A 21,519-nucleotide genomic window follows, 5' to 3' on the forward strand; every position below is an offset into this window, starting at 1 on the left:
TAGAGGAAAATGTGTCCCATGCAGCATCAGGATGGTCTGTGTCCAGCAATTGTAACTGGCTACATTGTGTTTTCTCTTTCAACAAGTCTTCAATTGGTCACATTTGTTTATTAACTATGAACCAGGTGACAGAATCCAAATATACAGTTTCAATCTAATGCTGTCACTGATCAATAGCAGTTCATCTGCAGTATTTCTGTCAAACTTCAGGATTCCTCTTGCACGCCTCATAGGCAAACTCTTCAGTGTGTGCGTAATCTTTGCAGACCCCAACAAAATCAATCTCCAGCTGGAATGGACCGTCTGCTTTATCCCCCAAGGTAAAACCAACAGTGTTCACCTGTAAACATAGAAAGATGCCATCAATATAAACTAATCAGGGCACATAATGTGAGCTAAATGTACTCAACAGCAACTTTGTTATGGCTTGTTTTAAGTATTTTATGCCACGTCAGTGAATTTATTTTCTCTACCTTGTCCAACAAGAGAGGATGCTGGTCGTCTTGTATCCTCCCACGATGTGTAAGGAAGAACTTGGAGAATGGTATCTGTAAATGAGTAACGCTTAAGTGTTAGAAGGATGACTTACAGTTCATATTAGTCAAAAGAAAAACATTCAAATATTAAGCAGCTATACCAAAAAGTAAATGTGGCTACCATGCTCTTCAAATGCTGTTTTGTTGTTTCTGGTTAAACATAGCACTGCTCAGTAGAATAATTGTCTGCTTACCTTGACATCTTGCCAGTAAGGTCCTCCCCTGGTATACAGGAAATAATTGTATAGGTCATCTTTCTGGTGCGAGTAGTATGTGTCTGTTGCAATGTTGATCATCCATGGGCGGCCATCGCCACGCACTCGAAGATGCAGAGTGTTAAAAGTGGACCAATCGTGGTGCTTTTTTCTATCGAATGAAGCCTAGGAGAGACAACAGATGAACAGTTGAGACTTTCCACACCTTGGGTCTAGATCACACTCCAAAAATGAAATCTATAAAAACTACAAAATTGTTCAGTTAACTGGTGAATTACATTTTCTGTCAATTTTATTTTCCAAAGCAAAGTTTCATGAACAACATTCTGGTGGGGAAACGTGAAGCCTGTATTCATTTATTGGGCTAAAAGTAGTCAAATTAAATGTGTTGAGTCTGTATCAGCATCTACCAGGTAACCTGAGAAAAAACTGAGGACATGACCTGGTAACATCCCAACCTCATTAGAATTAATGTTCCACAAACTAACCAGTGGTTTCTTTGAGCGCATGGTGCAGTAGCCACTGTAGCGTGTTTCTCCGTCCCTTGGAGGAGTAGAGCTCAGAGTCCCATACAAAAAACAAGTGTTGTTTTTGCCAAGCTTCAGGTGAACTTCACTTTGGCCTCCCATCTCACGGTCTGAGGACACCGTCCACTGCTCCAGGCTCTCTGGACCTCTGAACTCCCATATCACTCTGTTCTGCTCCAACATGTGCTCAATGATCGGTTTGCCTTCTGGACCAGCCCAGCGGTCAGAAAACTCCTTCTTCAGCAGAGTGAAATGCTTCTTTATCCCTTCAAAACCCTTTGAGAAGCCAAAGTTAATCGGCTGAAATGGGAATTTGTTTTCTTTGGGCTGGCCGGGTCGTCTGTATGGTTCCTTACTCACAGCTCTTCTGGGCACAGTGAGAGGAGTAATGGAGGGAAGGAGCAGCTGCTGGTGGTGGATGGAGCTCAGCAGCCTCACTGAGGGGAGACGTGTTATCTTCGGCAGAGACATTTCAGGACTGATGTGGAAGATTTACTGCTGCGGTACGAAACACAGCAAAGTGGTGTCATTACATTGGAGTTACAGTATGGGAACGGATGATCAAAGTTACATTTCATGGATTTACAAAGACACAAAATATGCTTATTTTATTGGTTCTGCATCACTTATGATTGGACTTGTAACTGACCAGTTCTTTGGTTTTTAACTTTTTTTTTGGCTTAGTGCTTTGGCAGTCACTTTCCGTTTACTAATGTCCCCTTGATATATGGACATGTGTGTTAGTATTTTTTATATATTTGCTGAAAAACAAGCTATTACAATTGTGTGACTTAATCAGTTGTTAAATTAATATAGTACAAAGCATTTGCTGGTCTGATCTCGACAAATGGCAGAGGATATAAGTGAAGATTTGGTTGTCCTTGCTTTATTTCACTGTTGTAACTAATTATGAAGAATATAGCTGAATTAGCACAGTTAACACAGTTTTAACTGCATTGTCAATTAATATAACTATGGTAGACGTATAACAAACAAACCTTAGCATTAGCACAGCCATGTTTAAGACTACATTTTTGAAATATTTTACATACATAGCTTACATTACAATGCATGAGCATCAACTGGTTAACATTAATCAAATGACCCGAATGTGACAGTGAGTCATGAATAGGTTTATCATAATATACTTATACTTACTGGTTGACGGGTGGCTGTCTCACCGAGGTATCTCTTTGAAACAGCGTTTATATATTAAAAACATTTATAAGCTGGTCACTCATTTACAAATCCACATAAATGTAACACGCTGGGCCACATATTAGGCTAACAGTAAAAGGTTAATTTATCGTGGACCTTGATGGAACTGTAGTGCACCATAGATTCCTGTCCGGACTTACACACTCGCTGTGACATGTAGTTCCGCTCTTACCGTTTGTGATTGTGAGTTGTAGACTATTGAACATGTTTTCGTATTTGTTTTCATGTTATTTATTTTAGTTTAATTTACAGAAGTACCTTTAAAAATGTTTTGTAAAAATTGTAATAACAACAAAGATGGATTTATTACTCATTCTTAACAATCCCAAATATTCGGCAGATGAAACGTGCATAATTAATTTGGTCATTACCTTAGCAAAATACCATATCCATAAAATGATTTGGCGTCACAAGGTACCCTCCTTTTATATTTTTAAAGATTCAGAAATTTCGCCACTATGGAAAATTTAAAACTCAAAAATAATAAATCGACAAAAACTATTAGATTTAGGCATTTCAGATTTACTCCCTTAGTTAAGCGGACCCCATACGTTTTTGTTTTTTATATTTTACGGTCTTTGTACATTTTAATTTTTGTTATTATTGTTTCGGCATTTAGAAATACATTGTTTGTGTATAACTCTGGAACATGTAAGAAAATAGACGTTTATATTAAATATTTTTAATAAAAACAAAACAAAAAACGACCGCGCATGCGTAGTACTGCCTTTGTGTGGCTGAGTATGGACTGCAGAGCCAACTAGCTAACGGCTAGCCTCGAACATTTAGACGACACAGAGGTAGCTAGCAGGTTAGCCATACAGCTAATCATGGTGAATGTAAAGAAGCGGAAAGGTCGGGTCGTGATTGACTCTGACTCAGAAGACAGTGCTAGCGACGATAACTTAGATCAGGTAGGTGCGCGTTTTTCTAAATTTTGGATCGCTAATTTAAATTGTCAACAAATTGGAGGTGAAGCTAACGTATGCTAACTGCGCTGTGGTTTGCCTCGCTTGAAGAAGCTTGAGTGTGGGCCTATCTTATTTACAACCCGGGCTCCCTTTCTCGGCAAACACGCAGTCCTCAAAATAAATAAATGTCTAGATATTTCACATTTCTTTAAGGTATTCAGGGCGGTGGAAAAGTGTGAGGTTGTACTGGAAAGCAGTGTCTTAGCATCAGCCAGCTAAGTTATGCTAAGGTTACATTCCGAGAGATGCACTCAGCGCTAGCAATCATGCAGGGTTATGTTTGCCACCGAAACGCCGCGCCATGGGCCTTTTTTTTTTTTTACTGGTTTCGAGTAGTAAGCTGCTTGACTGCGGACGTGCACTGTAGAGGAGCTTTGATCGTTGAACTGGGGCATGTGTGTGTGCACACTGAAGCCTGTAGTGGAGAAGGACCTTATCTGCTGAATGACGTCATAAGCGCAGGGCTGAAGTTCTATTTCGGTGTTGTTGTCAAACAAACTCTCTGCCGTCTAACATGTCAGCCTAACAGGGATGCACAGGACTGCTTAAATGTTTCAAGAACTGTTGACCCCACATGTACACAACCCTGACAGTACACCACCAAACAGTTGCTTCTGCACACACACATGGAGGGTAAAACAGTTACCTGAGCCTTTTGGGCCGTTTGCCCAAATCACCAGCAGCATTTAGTGTATAATTGCTGATCAGTCCTCTACAATTGTGTTTTGAAATCACTGTAATGAAGACATCTATGCAGATCAAGTGTTTTGCATTACTGAATGCATTTCGCTCTGGAAATCTCTCCAGTCTTATGTCAGTCTGAAGACTTGTAAAGGACTAATTAAGTGTTTGAAGAACTGATAACCCCACATGTACACAACCCGACAGTATCCGATCAAACAGTTGGTTCTGCACGGAAACTTGTATGGAAAAACAGATGACCAGAATTAACTGTCCTCTAGAGCCAAGTGCAGTGACTACAAAATCACTAATAACATGAATTTTGTACAGTTTTGGGCCTGAAAGTATGGAGGTTAGGATCTATTTGGATAAAAATTATACCATGGCTAATAAGTAAACCATAATCTATCATATATGTGCCAAGTACTTTAACAACCCCTGGAACACAGAAGAAGTCAGGTTTTTGCTTTGAAGGCGAGTCTGTCTCGTCCCCTCTCTTTATTGTAGGGACAGCAAACATTTCAAGCCATTTTTTATTGTTTAAATTATTTTTGTAGGGCACACTTTGGCTTTGTAGGGCACACTAGTTAAGAGAAGTCACTAAGCCTTGTTGCATTGATTGCCCAAATCATCATTTGTCTATAAGTGCTGATCAGTGCTCTGTAATTTTGTTTCGAAATCACCTTGTTGAAGACATCTATGCAGATTAAATGTGTACAGTACTGTCTTGAATACAGTGATGAGTTTGAGACGAGTTTGGGATCAAACTTTGTCTATCCCATTATTTTCCATGAATACCTCAACTCTGCTAATACAGAGTATTGATCTAATACAAGTACTGTTTTCCCCTAAATTTAAAATTCTTTTTGAGGCCAGAAATTTATGTAGTGCTAAAACAGTCAGAAGAAACAGTGTTTCAAATGTGTTCAAGCTAGGGCTGCACACTATATCGTACAGTATATCAACATTAACATTGCGACTTGCACATGTGCAAAAGTCACATGGCAGAATGTGCAATGTCAAGCAAATTGATTCCAACACGTCAACCTTTTTGCTACTTGACATAAAAGGAAAACTTGCATTTTCCATGAGTGAATTATTTTCTATTAAAAGACTACTTTGCTGATTTTAAACCAGTTCTTCGTCATGGCAATGTGTGCAGATGAACGGCTATTTGCTTCCCTGCATGGCCGCTTTCAAAAAGCTCTCCACAGACCGTAGATCTAGCCTCTTAATTTGCTCTCAAAGTACGCAAAAGTGATGATGTACAACATTTTTCACAATACATATTCATACATCACAATATATATTGCAGAAAACAAAATATTGAAATGCCAGTTTTTTCTAATAATGTGCAGCCATAGTTTAAAACCTTTTAAAAACTTGTATCATGAATCCAGATGATACAAATTACTGCTCACTCTAGCCATCGGGATATGTTTTGATGACCACTTGACTGGATGTTGCTTCCTTGCTCACATGTCATTTTACCTGTAGGAAACTGGCCTCTGCTAAACAAAAATACATGTTTGCTCCTGACCCTAACCCTCCTGCTCAGTTGGCCAGTAGGAGTTCAAACCCGTGTTTGGGCCATATGCGTTTCACCTCTGAATGTGACTTGAAAAATTGAATCCCAACGCACCCTCCATGCGGTTTGGTTTTGTTTACACCGGTATTCATAGATGTCCACTCAGGATCGGATCATCACAGACACGTTCTAATTGCTAAGCACAAGCCCGGTTATAATTGCAGGAGGCGTTTCCCCACTCTTTCTACTATGTGTGATTATGATTTTACCGGATGCTCTTTCTGAACCGCATCTCTGTGTTCTCGTTTTCAGGAGCTCTTATCTTTGGCAAAGAGAAAGAGGGTTGATTCTGGTGATCAGGAGCAAGAGCCGGTTAGCAAACCTGCAGCTTCTACAGACTCCGAGACATCCGATAGTGATGATGAGGTATGACATGTATCGTAATCACTCTAAAAGACTTCCCTTTTCTGTCTGGGACATGCCAAAACGTTGAAGCTATTTGAGAACTCAAGCTGAATCTTTCACTCCTTTTTGTCTAGTGGACTGTGGGTGGCACCAAAGGCAAAAAGAAGGTTAAGCAAGGGAAAGGGTCTGAGAAGAAGAATGCCACAAAGAAGAAGGTTAACAAAGCAACGGCGTCTGGCAGCTCAGATGGAGACAGCTCAGCTGAGAGCTCTGCACCAGAGGAGGGTATGTCTTCATCCAGTGTTCATGGGGAAAATACACTCTGTGCTCAGAAGCATGCTGCCTTTATTTCTGTGTAAAACCTACAAACGTTTCAGTGAACATGCATGATAAGACCCAAGGAACTGGTTGTGGTTGCCGTTGCACAGTTGTGAGCACATGTCCTCTGGTTAATGGCATCTTAGTGAAGAGCAGAGTGGCAAGACATCTTCAGAACTGCAGATTAAATATATAACCGGGGTGCCATACCCACAGGTATCAGGTGGCTGGGATAAGGTGACTCACTCACTCATCCCCATAACATCTAAGCTGTTGTTTATTTGTGTTACACTGACTTGCTATAATCTGGGTAAACATGGTTATGGAAATCTTGAAAAGTCTTTGAGCAAGTATTCTGGAATTGTGGTCAAAATCCAGGATAAAAATTCAAGATGATTACGATATAATTGGCAAGAAAAAAATGCTGCATCACAGCCTCTCTTTAAATGTTCATCAACAAAAAAAACCCTTTTTTAAATGAGGGGTCACGCAGCAAAAGGGCCACAAGTCAGATTCAAATCTGGCCACTGCCAAGGACTCTGCTCTGCTTTCATTCAATTTAACAAAATTAAGTAAATGAGCTGTAAAAGATAAGTAGCTAATATTGAAAATATTAGCAATGTTATATTATGCTAGCATTTTAGGCAGTGTCAGAGGCATTTTCCCGATACTGGTATGGGAACAATTCTAGAAAATGTTTAAACTCTAGAGTAGATTCTGTATGCCTTTTCATATTAGTCATGTTGAAAGTAGGTGTTTATGCCACATGTTTGTTTCAGCCACCTTTTTTAAATGTATGTCTAACTATCGAAAGTTGTACATAAAATCCTTTTGGAGTCATATGAAAACAGAGCACAGTTGGTTAAAATAAAGGAGAAGAAATTAGTCAGATGGCTGTAACTCTACTCTGGATCAGAACTATCAGCTGAATAATTGCTGTTTGTGTCAATGAATCGCTCTTTATCAGGCGAGGTGTCCGATTCCGAGAGCAACAGCTCGTCCTCCAGCTCCGACTCAGACTCCTCCGAGGACGAGGTGTTCAGGGACGGTTACGACGACGACCTGATGGGAGATGCGGAGGACAGAGCTCGGCTGGAGCAGATGACGGAGAAGGAGAGAGAGCAAGAGCTGTTCAACAGAATTGAGAAGAGAGAGGTGCTAAAGAGACGGTGAGTGGAAACGATGGGATAGAGGAGCAGAACACGTGATGGGATGTGAACAGAGAGAGAACAATAGCTTAAAAAGCTCATCAGTTGCCGAGTGTGTCTGTTTATCTATTCAAGACTGTTTGTTTTGACAGTTTTGAAATTAAGAAGAAGTTGAAGACGGCAAAGAAGAAGGAGAAAGAGGAGAAGAAAAAGAAACAGGAGGAAGAGCAAGAAAAGAGGAAACTATCTCAGGTTCAAGACATGCAAGTGGTGAGTCCAGTTTCAGGGACATTTTAGACAATATTAGTGTATGACAAATGATTTCTTCTGTGCTCCACTCCTAAGAGTCGGGCTAGAGCCAATAAAGTTGTTTAAAGATAAAAATAAAGAATCCACACAATCCTCTCTCTCCCTCTGCTTAAAAAAATATGTTATCAGTATTTTTGGGTGATGCCTTGTATTGATTGCATTCTTCTTTGATCATTGAGTCAACATTAAAGTTGGGCTAATGTAGAGGTATATATATCCACCCCTCTCTAGGTCATGTCACACAACAAGGAGAGACGATCCAAACGTGACGAGAAACTAGACAAAAAATCCCAGGCCATGGAAGAGCTCAAAGCTGAACGCGAGAAGAAGAAAAACAAAACAGGTTGGTGTGACTTTGACTTCTTTGTGACGTGATTGTTGTGACTATTCAGTCCTGACGTTTCATCTCTTTGGTGAGCAGCAGAGCTGCTGGCAAAACGTCAGCCCTTGAAGACCAGCGAGGTTTACTCTGACGATGAGGAGGAAGAGGAGGAAGACGATGACAAGTCATCAGTCAAAAGCGATCGGAGTTCCCGTTCATCTTCTTATGACGACGATGAGTATGTTTATTCCGCTTCGACATTTTTTAAGCAATACAAAGCTTTTATCTTGTTGTCAAGTAATGTCTCGACTGTGTTCTGTTAACAGAAAAGAAGAAACTCCGCCAAAGTCACAGCCTGTTTCACTACCAGATGAGCTCAATAGAGTCCGCCTGTCCAGACACAAGCTGGAGCGCTGGTGCCACATGCCCTTCTTTGCTAAGACGGTGACTGGCTGCTTTGTGAGGATAGGGATCGGGAACAGCAGCAGTAAACCAGTTTACAGAGTAAGCTTGGCCTCTAGGGAACATTTCTTGTAGGGTTTTGAATATTGGACAGCAATGTGTTTTCTTTATAATGGTGATCGTAAAGGCCCAGGACTCTTGAGAAATGGATTTAGTTCAAGAAAGTCTCGTCAGTGAAATTTGATTTAATTTTATTCTTCCCTGTTTGTTGAAAGGTTGCTGAAATTGTGGACGTGGTAGAGACGGCAAAGGTTTACCAACTTGGAACAACGCGAACAAACAAGGGGCTACAATTAAGGTTGGTAAACAGTCACTGACTCAGTTAACAAACTTCCTCTTCCTTTGTTCTGTTCCCAAAAATGTGACCTTTTTGATGGACTATCTGTCTCAGGCATGGCGGTGATACGCGAGTGTTCCGGCTCGAGTTTGTATCGAATCAGGAGTTTATGGAAAACGAGTTCATGAAGTGGAAAGAGGCCGTAAGTGTGTTTCTGAAAAAAGCAAACCTATGTTAACTGTATGATCCGTTTTTAGCAGGAATTTGAATTTCTCAGTGAGACACACAAGGAGCCCAAGTTTTGTGTTTTGATTGTTTTTTTCTTTTCCAGATGATTGTTGCTGGGATGCAAGTACCGACTCTTGACGAAATCACCAAAAAGGAGCAGTCTATTAAAGAAGCTCTAAACTACAAGTTCAACGACAAAGACATAGAAGATGTAAGTCTGTTTTTCCTAGGTGTTAACTGATCTATCTGGCCTCATGCATTATGCAGTGGAACAAAAAGTCAATGCATGTCTTTACTTGCCTCAGATCGTTAAAGAGAAGGACAGATTCCGAAAAGCACCAGCTAATTATGCCATGAAGAAAACGCAGTTGCTCAAAGATAAGGTAAAGGAAATTACTGGTTCTGTTTTCTCTGACAGCAACTGTCATAGATTTGTCCGAGAATGTGTAGTGACCCTAAATCTAATCTTGATTTGTACTTGTCTTGACTGAAGGCCATGGCAGAGGAGAGTGGAGATGGTGACAAAGTGAAAGTGATCCAGGACGAGCTGAACGAGCTTGAGGAAAGGGCAGAAGCACTTGACAGACAGAGGACCAAGAGCATCTCTGCCATCAGGTACACAAGCTACAGTTCTAAATGTTTGAAATCTTTCTGCAGTAACTGTTTAATAAAACGGTTTAGGTTTCCTGGCTTCAGAGATGCACTGTTGTAAACTACTGAAAAAGGTTTTTATAGCTGCAAAAGCTTAAATGGTTCACCGGTATAAAAACATTATATGTTGCTGGGGAGGAAATTATAGAAGTTAAAATTATACAATGCCAAGAACGTGGTACTGAAATATACCTGAGGATTGGTTCATGTCATATTTTTAGATGCACACTACCTAAAGCTGAAGTTGGTAGCTTTATATACAGAACATGTTTTTTTGTTTTGTTTTGTTTTTTCATATTTGCGGTCTCGGTCTCTATATTCTCACAAAAGATATCCTCCGTGAAAAATGTATCTCTACCTCCACCTTGTGTTCCTGTCTGCTCCCAGAGCCCCATCTGTGTGCATTTGCTACATAATCAGAGCCGAGGAGTCTCAGACACAGTGTCAATAACAGCTCTTAACGCCGATCAAACTGTGAAACCAGGCAGCGCTGATCAAATATGAATCACCCCACCAAACAAACATTCTCATTTTACAGCTCAACAGTACACTAAAGTATGTTTCTGAAAACATCTTATGTGAGTAATATGCAATACAGTTACAGAATCTTGATCCATATTTGATTCGAGTTCATGAGCGGTCATTGACGGTGTGTCAGAGAATCCTCTTCTCTGATTGGTTGTCAGTCAGGTGCAGTGGATCTAGCAGATGACATTAGCAACAGACAGAGAAGTAGAGAAGCATTACTTCTTCGTCTGTTGGGATATAGTGACAGTTTCAGCAAATGTGAAAAATCAACATTTTTTACAGAAAGTTACCAACTATAGCTTTAACATAGAGACTCTTTGTTTTGGATCTGGACGTGTTGTAAGATGCTTCTGTTTCTCATCCAGCTACATCAACCAGAGGAACAGAAGCTGGAACATCGTTGAATCTGAGAAAGCTCTGGTGGTAAGTGTCCACAGCCTGGAGCACCACCCGCTCCTTCTTATTTCACTGTAATGATTTTTAATTGTAAGGCTGGAGTGATGAAAAATAAGTAGGAATTGATTTAGTGTAACAAAATGATTGTGATGCTTATTGGTGTTTTTATAATTTAAATGAAAACTGTGTTTGAAAAATGTAACTTGTGAATATGGAAGTGCTTGAATATTTAGTTTTCAAACATCATTGTTGCATCCTGTTTACATCCTGTAGTTTCTCTTTGCACTGAAGGGGCGTGACACAAGTGCAACAAAAAATGTTACCGAATGTACCCATGTACTGAGGCTGGAGGTCCTCAACACAGAGGCCTGGGTTTGATTCACACCTGCGGCCCTTTGCTGCTTGTCCCCCCCCCCCCCCCCCCCCCCACCCCCCTCCTGTTTCCTCTCATTCTTCAAGCTGTCTTATCCAATAAAAGCACGAAAAGTCACAAAAAATAATATATTAAAAGAATATATTACTGAATGACAAGAAGGCAAGGTTCCATCTTTACAAATGGAGTGTGTCTTCTGAAAACAGAGGTCTCTAAGTGTATATTTGTTTTCCCTAATGTGGCAGCACTCATCACAGTGTGCTGGTGTTCAGTAACGCTGTGTTTCACTGAAGGGCGCTCACAGCAGTTGAGTGGGAACAACATTACACTGCTAAACTGTGTGGTTTTAAACAAAAAATATTCTGACTGCAGTTTAGATTATTGTAGATCAATCAGCGGTTCAAGCTATACTGCTGTTAAAACAGTCTCAGAACCAATCAGCCTTACGATAATCAAGCCTTTGGGGCCAACAGTTAATATTTTGGGCTTTCCGGTGGAGCCAGTGGATATCCAGGCCAAGGCTTCCTCTTCCGGGCAGGGGCTATTGTTGACGGTCTGATTAGCAACTTGAGACGCAAGAATGGATTTGGAATTAAAAGAAGGCATCTTAATAATAACAAAAAGCTAAATTCAATTAGCCGTTGGGTTCCACGATTGTGTGACGGCCAATGCGCACCACGGACTGTTTACCTGTCTGCAACCAAAGGCTGCTCTAATGTGATTGGTCAATACGACTCGGAATACAAGCGGAAACCAGACCGCTACCCAAATCTTATCCCGTTGCCTACAGATTCTACAAATAGCCTCGTATTCACTTGTTTATTTATTCACAGGCTGAAGGGCAAAATGCCAAAAACCAACAGATGGACCCATTCACACGAAGACAGTGCAAACCCACCATGGTGTCTAATGTAAGATTTCTGTAATGAATTTTGACGCATCATTTGCTGTATGTCCAGTGCGATAAATACAGCTAAGTCTAATTTTTTTAATCTGTTGACCTGCTCATTTTGGTTCTGCAGGCCAGAGACCCGTCAGTCCACGCAGCTATTCTTGCTCACCTGAACCAGAAGTATGGCTCTGGGTCAACACCAGATGCTTCTGGCGCCGACAAGAGCAAACTGGTAAGCAGGACAAGAACTAAGAGACACAACCACTGCTTTCACACAAAAGATGTTTGGAGCGTGTTCTCTTCTTTCACTTGTGAAAACAAGGCCAAAATCCTGATTGTAGTCCTGTACTGTTGCACTATTGCTGTGCTGTTTCACCAGCTGTGGCCGTTTTGTTTTGTTGTTTTTGTCTGATTTTGAGTCGGAAGAAAAATTGATTATAGCTCACTCAAGAATAACATTTATAGTTTGTCTACAAAAATTTTATCAGGGACATTTTTTTGAAAGAATGAGACGCAGTAAAAATGCGGACTTTTTAATGGCTTCATTAACAACAAAACATTTTAAGGACTCTACTGATATATCTAAAACTTTAACTTTTATTCTGATCTGAAGTGAAGTAAAGGGAATGAATGAATGCCAGGCAGAAAATAGCATCCTGCTTTTGCATAAGGAAATAAGCTTTTATTTAAAGTTTATTAAATGTCTAATTTTTCATCTGTATCTATATGACAGGGTCTACTAAATCCAAAAGACAAAGATGCCCCCAAGCCAAACACTGACCTCTCTGAGGACTTGTTCAAAGTTCATGATTTTGACGTTAAGATCGACCTACAGGTTCCCAATGCAGGTGAGATCATTTTTTCCCCAAATGCAGCCTGGATGTATGTATTCCTTGGCTTTAAATACAAAGGTGGGTCTTGATGTTAACCACAGCACTTCAGAAACAAGACTTCATAGAGTATTGCTCTTGTGTTCTGCAGAGGCAAAGTCTTTGTCCGTGAGCTCCAACGCGTTGCCGGTGAAGGACGGAGCTCCCCGCAGGTCCCTCAACCTTGAAGACTACAAGAAGAGGAGGGGGCTGATCTGATGTGGTCATCCATCATTCAGTAACTGTGTGTGTGTGTGTGTGTGTGTGTGTGTGTGTGTGTGTGTGTGTGTGTGTGTGTGTGTGTGTGTGTGTGTGTGTGTGTGTGTGTGTGTGTGTGTGTGTGTGTGTGTGTGTGTGTGTGTGTGTGTGTGTGTGTGTGTGTGTGTGTGTGTGTGTGTGTGTGTGTGTGTGTGTGTGTGTGTGTGTGTGTGTGTGTGTGTGTGTGTGTGTGTGTGTGTGTGTGTGTGTGTGTGTGTGTGTGTGTGTGTCTCCCAGAGGACGTGTGTTTGAATGTCGATACCACAGACTGTTAATGGAAATTTAAAAAAAACCCAGAGGAAATACTGATCGAGCGAAGACAACATTTTTCTCAAAGGATCTCTCTTGGAAGAAACTTGTCCAGATATGTGTTGTTCTGTTATTTTTGCATTATCACACACAAACTTGTATATTGAGTTGTGTTTTTTTTATGTATTTAACTTCTTTCCCCTTTTTTGGATCTTCTGGAGTCCACTCAATTTGTCTTTTTTTTTTTCTGAATGGACGCAGCGCTTGTGGATTATTACCTCGGACAAGGACACTATCTTAGAAGACTTAGATTGTTGAGGCATTTTGAAATTACTGGACTGGAAATCTAATGCAGCTGACCAGCTTGTAATTATTGTTGTAAATCTCCCCCCTCCTACATGTGTGATCATCTGCCCTTGCAGACCATCCTGAATTTTAACAGCCTCATGAGTTTTTTGCAGAGTGTAGATGATCACCATCTCTGACTTGACCATGACGAAATGTTCAGTTAATGTCAACTGGACATTTATCACTTTTTAAGTCTTTGAAACGACCCATTTTAAGAGGAACCCTTTTCTATGACTGGCCTGGTTATAAAAGTGTTGCTTCATTTCTGTTCTCGCTTTGTTGGTTGTTCCTGGGATAACTCCCCTGCCCTTAACTCCCAGAGCAGATTCTATGTGTTATCGACTGTGTCCATAGTTCCTGTATTGATGTGGCATGCCATGTAAATATGCATTTTGGAGTGAGTGCAGGAAAAATAAAGAGGCACTGTTTCATAACTTCTGTGTCACTTTGCCTCTTTCGCACTGTTTACATTTAGGATTTGTTTGTGTCAAAGTTAAAATTGCCTGAACTTCACTGCCGTTAACAGCATCCATTATTGCACTACAAATGTTGGTTCTCACAACTACAGATATGGGATGTGTGTAGACGTTAGGTTATCAGTGAAGAAAAGGAAATGTTTGGTTTTGTGTGCTTTAAGTTTTTTGCACAGAAAATAATGTAGCCTTTTTAGAGAGATACTATTACATTTTGAATAAGTATTTTTTTCTAATAAAGTAGAAGTTAGTGATAAAATTACACTGTTAATACAATTAGGACTTTTAGTAGTTAGGAGTTAGTTTTTAATAGCTTTTATACATTTAAAGTATCTACTCGTTATGAGACAAAGTTACATTTAAATCAAAGTTGTTTACATTGATGGGGGTTTTTTTCTATTTAGAAATCTTGAGTTCAGATTAAGAACAAGCAGACAATCAGCAAAAATAGATATTGAAACGAAAAAGACCAGTGTGCAATTAATACATATCAAAAAATATAGCTTTACGACATACATACAATAATAAATATATTTATGAGTATAAAAACAAGCAGGAGTTGGTTGATGTGCTTGTGAAAGCTGATTGGTTCATTTTTGATCAGGCTCATCTGAAGTCGCTCTGTTGTGGGGTCCTAGCTTGCAGCGCTTCCTGGTCCACGTATTGAGAAGATCACCAAAATCCTCTATGACAGATAATGACATTTGACCGTATTTGTCCAAACACTATCCCTCTTTCATGTGCACCAGTTCAACCCCGGCGGTAGCCTGGTGACCGGAGACATTTTTGACACCTGACGTCCTTTTTAAACGGTACGTTTGGTAGCTTTTCCCTTCAGTAGCCAGCTAGCCTGTTAGCTTTAGCAGTTATGTGGAGCTTATCATGAACCAGCTGTGTTTACTTTATGGTAACGCTAAGTCCGGCTGCCGACGACTCCTGTAATAACCCCGTTATGTCCATGCAGTTGTACCGGAACCAGCGCAGCGTCCTTAGCGTATCTAACCAGCCAGCTTTGGCTCTGTTGAGTTATTGAGCTAACATGCTAGCTGTACATGAACTGAGAGCTGCTTTTTAAACCATACATCGATATTACCCAGTAGACACAAATATATGACCGTTAATAATGACAAATGTAACTTCTGTAACAACACTGTAGAAACATTAGAACATTTCTTTCCAATTTGTACATGTGCCTATATTTTGGACTGATTTTCAGTTGAAAAGCATATGAGCAATAATATTACATTTAGAGAAACTGACCTGTATTAATATTCATACATCCAAATGTATCTAAGAACGAACAGTACTTTATTTATTTGCTCATTATCTTCGCTAAAGTTTGTATTCTTAAAATGAAATATCTAAATAAATTGCCCTCTTATAACTCTTTCAAAAATGTTTCATTTTGAAACGATACCAAATTTAAAACGACTTAATAAAAATAACCAAAATTATTGATTTATGCAAACCATAGAATTTTATAACAAATCAGGTAAGCCATTTCATGTGTTCGTGATTGTGTTGTGTTTTGTATTATTGTACTAATGTCCTGTACTTTTTTCTGTGCGTGGATCCTGTTGTTTCTTGTGCCAACATTTTGACAGAGTGTCTTTGAAAAGTGAATGAACCTACTGTATGTCGTTTTCAACAAAAGCGTCCCCCAGATTAATCTAATATAAAATTAGATGCAAAGAGAATTGATCGTAATAAAGATAATGCATGACACAGATTTGGGGACTAGCCTGTCATATGGCCCAGACACAGTCAATAAAAACAAAATGCATGTTTTAAAAATACAAATGGTTATTAAACACCAGTCAGACTAATCCGTGGGTTCCCTGATGTTCAATATATTTTGTGCTTAAAGCGTGGATGACAAATGTATATTAATACTTAACTTTGTTGTTGATGGGAATGTCCAAGGTTTAACATTCAAAATACAATATTTGCCAGTTAACTAGGCTAAACCATGAACGTGTTTGTGACTCAGTCATCAAAAAGGACAATTTCATCCTCAATTTTTGCTGTTCTTCTTCTGCCATTAGAATACAAAATGTCTTGGTTTGCTGACTTGGCTGGGAAAGCTGAAGACTTCCTGAATAAAGTGGACCAGGGAGCTGCCACTGCCCTGACCATAAACCAGCAAAGAACATCTTCCTTTTCATCATCCTATGAAGAAGAACCAACTGTCAAACCTGAATACGACACTGCAGGGTACAAGACCCATTCAGCTGTGACACATCATGCCTATGCATCCCCTGATAATGCAACAAGCTTCATCTCTGCAGCAGCTGGCAACATTAAAAGATCCAGTGCCACTCTGGTGGCTGGTGCTGCCAATGTGGCCAGTGTTTCCACTGGTTCTGCCCCAAACTCTGCCAAGACCTTGTCCGGCTTTGTGAGGCCTAAAAAAAGCGAGCAGGATGTGGACGATGACATGCTCTTTGACTTTCTAAACAGTTCGGACCCTCCACTCAGCAACAGGGGGGATTCAAGGAGAGAACATGTGAAAGTGGCAGTTCCGGTTTCTGAGGCCCAAAACCCAACACCTCCTCCTTCCACGACTCCACATACCAACCCATCAGCCCCGTCAACGCCCCCCTCAACCCGAGGTGTATCCAGGGCCTCAAGCATGAGCTCACTGTCTGCTCACAGCATCAAAACATCAGAGGAGAGCTCTGCTAAAGAACAAAGCCAAGGTACGAATAATAAGGCTTTACATATTAGAGCTGTCATTTTCATCCTTATCATTCATAAAGGAGTATATCAAGTAGTAGTTGTAGTTAAATGTTATTATGTGTCTAATAACTGTAATTGTATTTATTTTTGTAATACGCACACCAGATCTAATGTGCTTGTTGCTCATCTGTTTTTTTAATGCTACTTTCTTTTAATATTAATATCAAAAGATTATATTTTTTATAAGATATCACAATATTATTATTAATGTTATGAGTACTATATATTATAATCCACCTGTATGTGGACAGCTGTACCTTTATTTAAATACATTTAGGCATTTATATAAGAAATATATTTTTATGTTCTCTCTTTACCCCTACCTGTCCACCGCAGACACACCTGAGAGTTCGGACTCAGGCTTGGCTGTCCCTCAAGAGTCCAGCAGGCAGGAGCCTCCTCCTCCACCTACAGAGGAGCCACAGAGCCACATCCTATCCAGTCTGCGTCTGGAGAATCAGTTGCTGCGCAGTGAGGTGTCCTCCCTCAACCAGGAAATGGCTTCAATCATTCAGAGAGCAAAAGACCTACAGGATGGTAAGAGATGAGGCAAAAAAAAAAAAAAACCAGGAGCAATGATGGCCTACATTTCTGCACCTCTCACTCTGTATTGATGAAGTGGTTCTCTGCTCATGTAGAATTGAACCAGGCTCGTCTACGTGCAGACAGATGGAACTCGGAGCAGTCTCAGACTGACCGAATCTTGCGGGAACATCGGTTAAAGGTTGATGACCTAACGGAAGCCCTCTCTGCCAAAGACGGTCAACTTGCAGTCCTGAAGATCAGACTTGATGAAGCTGATCAGATGCTGAAGTCCCGGTGTGCTGCATTAGAGGAGGCACAGAAGGAACGGTCAAGGTGCACTTTCGTAACCACCTTTTTTTAAAATAGTGATCAGATTCAGCTTCTTATGAATTGTTTTAGATATTATTTTCCCTGTCTGGTTTTTAGAATTATGCACGACCACACAGAAGGGAGCAGCATGCAGTCTCAAGCCCTTGAAACAATACAGCAGCGGCTGCGAGAGGCTGAACTGGCTCTCAGGAGGGAACAGGACAATTACCGTCAGATGCAGGTGCACATGATGCCATTCATCTTCCTTTATATGTGACAGATAACTGACTAAACACATGGAAATCATTAGACTTCTTAACTTTGTTCTTGTGTAGAGTGAGTATGCTACCCGCCTGTCCAAAGTGGAGGCTGAGAGGCAGACCCTTGCAGAGACGGTGACTGCAGCAGAACGGCGAGCTGCAGAGGAGAAGCTCAGGGTCGATGACCTCCAGTCGCAACTGAAAAACGCCAAAACTGCAGCTGAGACTGCCAAACAGGAGTTACAAGACTACAAGCACAAGGCTTCACGCATACTACAAGTATGATTCGCTGTCTTTTTCAAACATGTCAGCATTTATTAAAACCTTTTCCACACAATTCGCAAACATTTTTTATAGGATTGTGTTTTCTGTTTTTTTTTGTGTCTTTTTAATAAACCTAAACTGATTTTGATAATGTTTTAAATGGTCCTCTAGTCCAAAGAGAAGTTGATCAGCAGTCTGAAGGAGGGATCTGGTCTGGACACCCTGGACGGCAGTGGGGCCATGGCTCTGGAGCTGGAGGACCTGCGTCACGAGAAGGAAGTGCAGAGGGAGGACATCCAAAAACTTCAAGGGCAAGTGCACACACTTCGGATAGAAATACAGGTGAGATGCTTTAAATAGCAGGCAGTATGGAGGAAGTGTTAATTCATGATATTCGTGATGTGATAGCAAAACATTGAACATCTGCAGTAGAGATGTTACTGAGCAAGTGAGACATGTTTTTTTTTCTCTCACAGGATTTGGAGAATCAGGCCCTGACAGAAGCAGAGACATGGAGGGAGCAACAGCTGCAGTTAGAGGAGCAACAGGCCTTCCAGATCAGAGCCAAGCGAGAGGTGGAGGCTGAGGTTGAGCGCTACAAACAGGTATGAGGGAGTGATGATTTCTTATTGAGCCGTGGAAAATAATGTCACAGATTTTTCTTGAAACTACATTCATGATGTCTACATTTGATCAAACTCCTAATTTATGTGGGATGTTTTTGTATTTTTCTTAAATTATAGGAGCTGCAGTACCTAGAGGAAGAGCAACATCGAGCCAAAACCACTCTGCAAAGCAGAATCAAAGACAGAGAAGATGAAATCCAAAAACTCAGGAACCAGGTCAGTCACTTTGAAGGTATACAGTACATGTAAATGCAGAGCCCTCTTCCTTGGTCAGGGCTTGGCCCACATCTGCTTTGTGACAGACAGGCGAAAGGTGAATTTACCAATTTGACAAACAGTATCGATGCTGTGCTTCCAGTTGACCAACAAGACTCTCAGCAGCAGCAGCCAAACTGAGCTGGAGAATCGTCTCCACCAGCTGACAGAGACGCTGATCCAGAAGCAGACGATGCTGGAGGCTCTAGGCACAGAAAAAAGCTCCCTGGTCTTTCAGTTGGAGCGCCTGGAACAGCAGCTGAAGAACACTCAGGGAGGACAAAGTGGAGGACCGACCATCAACATGAGCGGCCTGGAGGGACCAGGTGGGAAAGGTTTACCTGAGGGTCAGAGTGTTTCATATTTTAAACACAGTTGTTAATTTGATACATTTTCAATACTGCTATGATACCACAGCATATAACAAAAAAAAAACATCAAGCAAGAGGGTTTGAGATGACAGATGCTTCAGGAGTCATTTTTGGATTTCCTGGTCTGTTATAAATCTAGACTCCAGACATGAAAACCAAACATATACAGTACCTACATGTAAAACTGGACAGATTTCAATCTGAGCACACTGGTTACTTCTTTACTCATGATGTCTTTTTATGTTTGCTTTATTTTCAGTGGCACGACAAAGAAACACACCGGTTCTTTTCAGTGATCAAGACAGTCCAGGAGTTTATGGCAAAGTACGCAAGGCAGCCAGCACCATTGACCGCTTCAGGTAACATTTCACTGTATTGTGCTATAACACTGGAAAACAGTGTTTTCTGTGTGAGATATGATCTCCACTGATAAATGGAAAATGTTGTCATTTTAGCATCAGACTGGGAATCTTTTTGAGGCGCTACCCTATTGCCAGAGTTTTCGTCATCCTGTACATAGTGAGTATTTGAAAAATTGTAATTTCTCCTTCTTGATGAACTGTGGTAAGTAAAAAAATATATAATTTCAACTTGTTTTTACAGGCACTACTGCACCTGTGGGTCATGATTGTCCTCCTGACTTACACACCAGAAATGCACCCCAGTCATCCTGACGGAAGATAGAAGACTTGAATTTTACAGTTGGGTGTTAAAAAGAAGAAGTTAAAAAGTTGGGAAAAAACGTCCTATGATGGCCTTCGATGTGAAAATGGTACACACTGCTGGAATATGGGCTCTGGGTCCTAACTCTCCCTGTTTTGCACAGAAATCTTATGTATGAAAGACATTTTCCCCTGATGGTTCTTTATTTTTTACAACTGAAGATCGATAGCTGACAGCTGCATTTAGTTTTAAATTAATAATTCCAGAGTGATATATTGTGTTGGTGGTCTGCTGAATGGGCATTAAATCAAACATGATCCCACATCTGTTCTTCTCTTCATCTGCTTTCAGACCTCTTGGTCTCTTGAGAGATTGTATTTAACACTATGTAAAAAAGAAGCTTTTAATAAATGAGTTAGAAGAAACAACACAGCCTGGCACTTTTTTTAATGCATTGTCTGACTCTGAGCCACAAAACAACATAAAGAGGATTTCAAAGGGCAAGTGTAAAAACAGTTGTGTAATGTCTTCTGTTGCTCTGGAGGAGCTTTGTCCAGTCTGAGTAGAAGAAATGTGTCAATAACTAGTAAATAATGGTACTAGTAAATAATGGTTTTCCCCAACTTCATGGAAATGCAGGACCATGTTTCTGACATACTCCTTAAATTAATATGGCATTCAATTAAATTAATTACATTGTGGATACAGTTTGTGTCTACAAAGTCATAATAATGAATATCTGTAACAGAACTTAAGACATTCAGAGTTGCCATAGCAGACATTACTGACATGAAATTATATCAGAGTTTAGGTTAAAACTGCAGAGTAGTGGACAGATTAAACACTATAAGTAAATAACTTATGTACAGTGCAGCCAATAAAAGGAAACTGTTAATAACAACAACAACAACAACAACAACCATATACTAAATAACAAGGAGTAGCCTGTGCAATTTTTGTTTATTTAAACTAATTTTGAATTGCTATGAAATTTAAGGAAAACATTCAAGACTCCAGTTATGTATTGCAATAAAACAGTTCCCCTTTTTTTTATTGGAAAGAATTATGCTATCATAACGCCAGTTTATGTCACTACATCATGGTGTGTGGTAGCCTAGCAGTAGATATGTCAATATTATTAACATAAAATGTACAAGTTTTATCATCTGGGTTAAAACTTTATCTCAGAATTATTTATTGAGGTTACTGTCTTTTTTTCTTTTTTAGTAACAGTACATGGTTTATGTATAGACAATAAATAAATAAACTAGTCACACATGCACAAAACAACAAGCAGAAATAAACTTATACATTGTACAAAAATA

General features: G+C 40.2%; 3 protein-coding genes across 3 annotated transcripts; 2 read left to right on the forward strand and 1 right to left on the reverse strand.

The window, feature by feature from the left end:
• Window positions 1–79: 79 nt before the first annotated feature.
• On the reverse strand, window positions 80–2,568 carry ndufaf1 (NADH:ubiquinone oxidoreductase complex assembly factor 1). Its single transcript, XM_083924386.1, has 5 exons — window positions 2,437–2,568; window positions 1,240–1,776; window positions 731–916; window positions 474–548; window positions 80–340 (listed from the first exon to the last, which is right to left on the reverse strand). Exons 2-5 carry the CDS (start codon window positions 1,747–1,749, stop codon window positions 200–202), a joined length of 912 nt encoding a protein of 303 aa, XP_083780512.1. The 5' UTR covers window positions 1,750–1,776; window positions 2,437–2,568; the 3' UTR covers window positions 80–199.
• Window positions 2,569–3,278: 710 nt separating this feature from the next.
• Window positions 3,279–13,154, forward strand: rtf1 (RTF1 homolog, Paf1/RNA polymerase II complex component). The gene is made up of 18 exons (XM_083923865.1): window positions 3,279–3,410; window positions 5,989–6,102; window positions 6,216–6,366; window positions 7,367–7,568; window positions 7,700–7,817; window positions 8,088–8,199; window positions 8,278–8,416; window positions 8,505–8,682; window positions 8,856–8,938; window positions 9,032–9,119; window positions 9,249–9,356; window positions 9,451–9,528; window positions 9,639–9,760; window positions 10,690–10,747; window positions 11,927–12,004; window positions 12,116–12,217; window positions 12,719–12,833; window positions 12,967–13,154. The coding sequence occupies exons 1-18, from the start codon at window positions 3,327–3,329 to the stop codon at window positions 13,071–13,073; spliced, it is 2,037 nt and encodes a 678-aa protein (XP_083779991.1). The 5' UTR covers window positions 3,279–3,326; the 3' UTR covers window positions 13,074–13,154.
• Window positions 13,155–14,827: 1,673 nt separating this feature from the next.
• Window positions 14,828–20,577, forward strand: golga5 (golgin A5). The gene is made up of 13 exons (XM_083924947.1): window positions 14,828–14,994; window positions 16,228–16,881; window positions 17,258–17,458; window positions 17,560–17,779; window positions 17,873–17,996; window positions 18,091–18,294; window positions 18,451–18,621; window positions 18,756–18,884; window positions 19,023–19,121; window positions 19,264–19,486; window positions 19,791–19,890; window positions 19,987–20,050; window positions 20,135–20,577. Exons 2-13 carry the CDS (start codon window positions 16,236–16,238, stop codon window positions 20,213–20,215), a joined length of 2,262 nt encoding a protein of 753 aa, XP_083781073.1. The 5' UTR covers window positions 14,828–14,994; window positions 16,228–16,235; the 3' UTR covers window positions 20,216–20,577.
• The last annotated feature ends 942 nt before the right edge of the window (window positions 20,578–21,519 follow it).

Source organism: Echiichthys vipera, assembly GCF_963691815.1.
Source record: "Echiichthys vipera genome assembly, chromosome: 12".
Classification (NCBI taxonomy): Eukaryota; Metazoa; Chordata; class Actinopteri; order Perciformes; family Trachinidae; genus Echiichthys; species Echiichthys vipera.

Coding starts and splice junctions, on each gene's coding strand:
- rtf1 (XM_083923865.1), top strand. CDS start 3,327: ATGGTGAATGTAAAGAAGCGGAAAGGTCGGGTCGTGATTGACTCTGAC. Junction 8,417..8,504: donor TCTTCTTATGACGACGATGA/GTATGTTTATTC, acceptor TTCTGTTAACAG/AAAAGAAGAAACTCCGCCAA. Junction 8,939..9,031: donor AACAAGGGGCTACAATTAAG/GTTGGTAAACAG, acceptor TATCTGTCTCAG/GCATGGCGGTGATACGCGAG.
- ndufaf1 (XM_083924386.1), bottom strand. CDS start 1,749: ATGTCTCTGCCGAAGATAACACGTCTCCCCTCAGTGAGGCTGCTGAGC. Junction 917..1,239: donor TGCGCTCAAAGAAACCACTG/GTTAGTTTGTGG, acceptor TGTCTCTCCTAG/GCTTCATTCGATAGAAAAAA. Junction 341..473: donor ATCCTCTCTTGTTGGACAAG/GTAGAGAAAATA, acceptor CTATGTTTACAG/GTGAACACTGTTGGTTTTAC.
- golga5 (XM_083924947.1), top strand. CDS start 16,236: ATGTCTTGGTTTGCTGACTTGGCTGGGAAAGCTGAAGACTTCCTGAAT. Junction 17,997..18,090: donor ACAATTACCGTCAGATGCAG/GTGCACATGATG, acceptor GTTCTTGTGTAG/AGTGAGTATGCTACCCGCCT. Junction 18,885..19,022: donor AGGTTGAGCGCTACAAACAG/GTATGAGGGAGT, acceptor CTTAAATTATAG/GAGCTGCAGTACCTAGAGGA.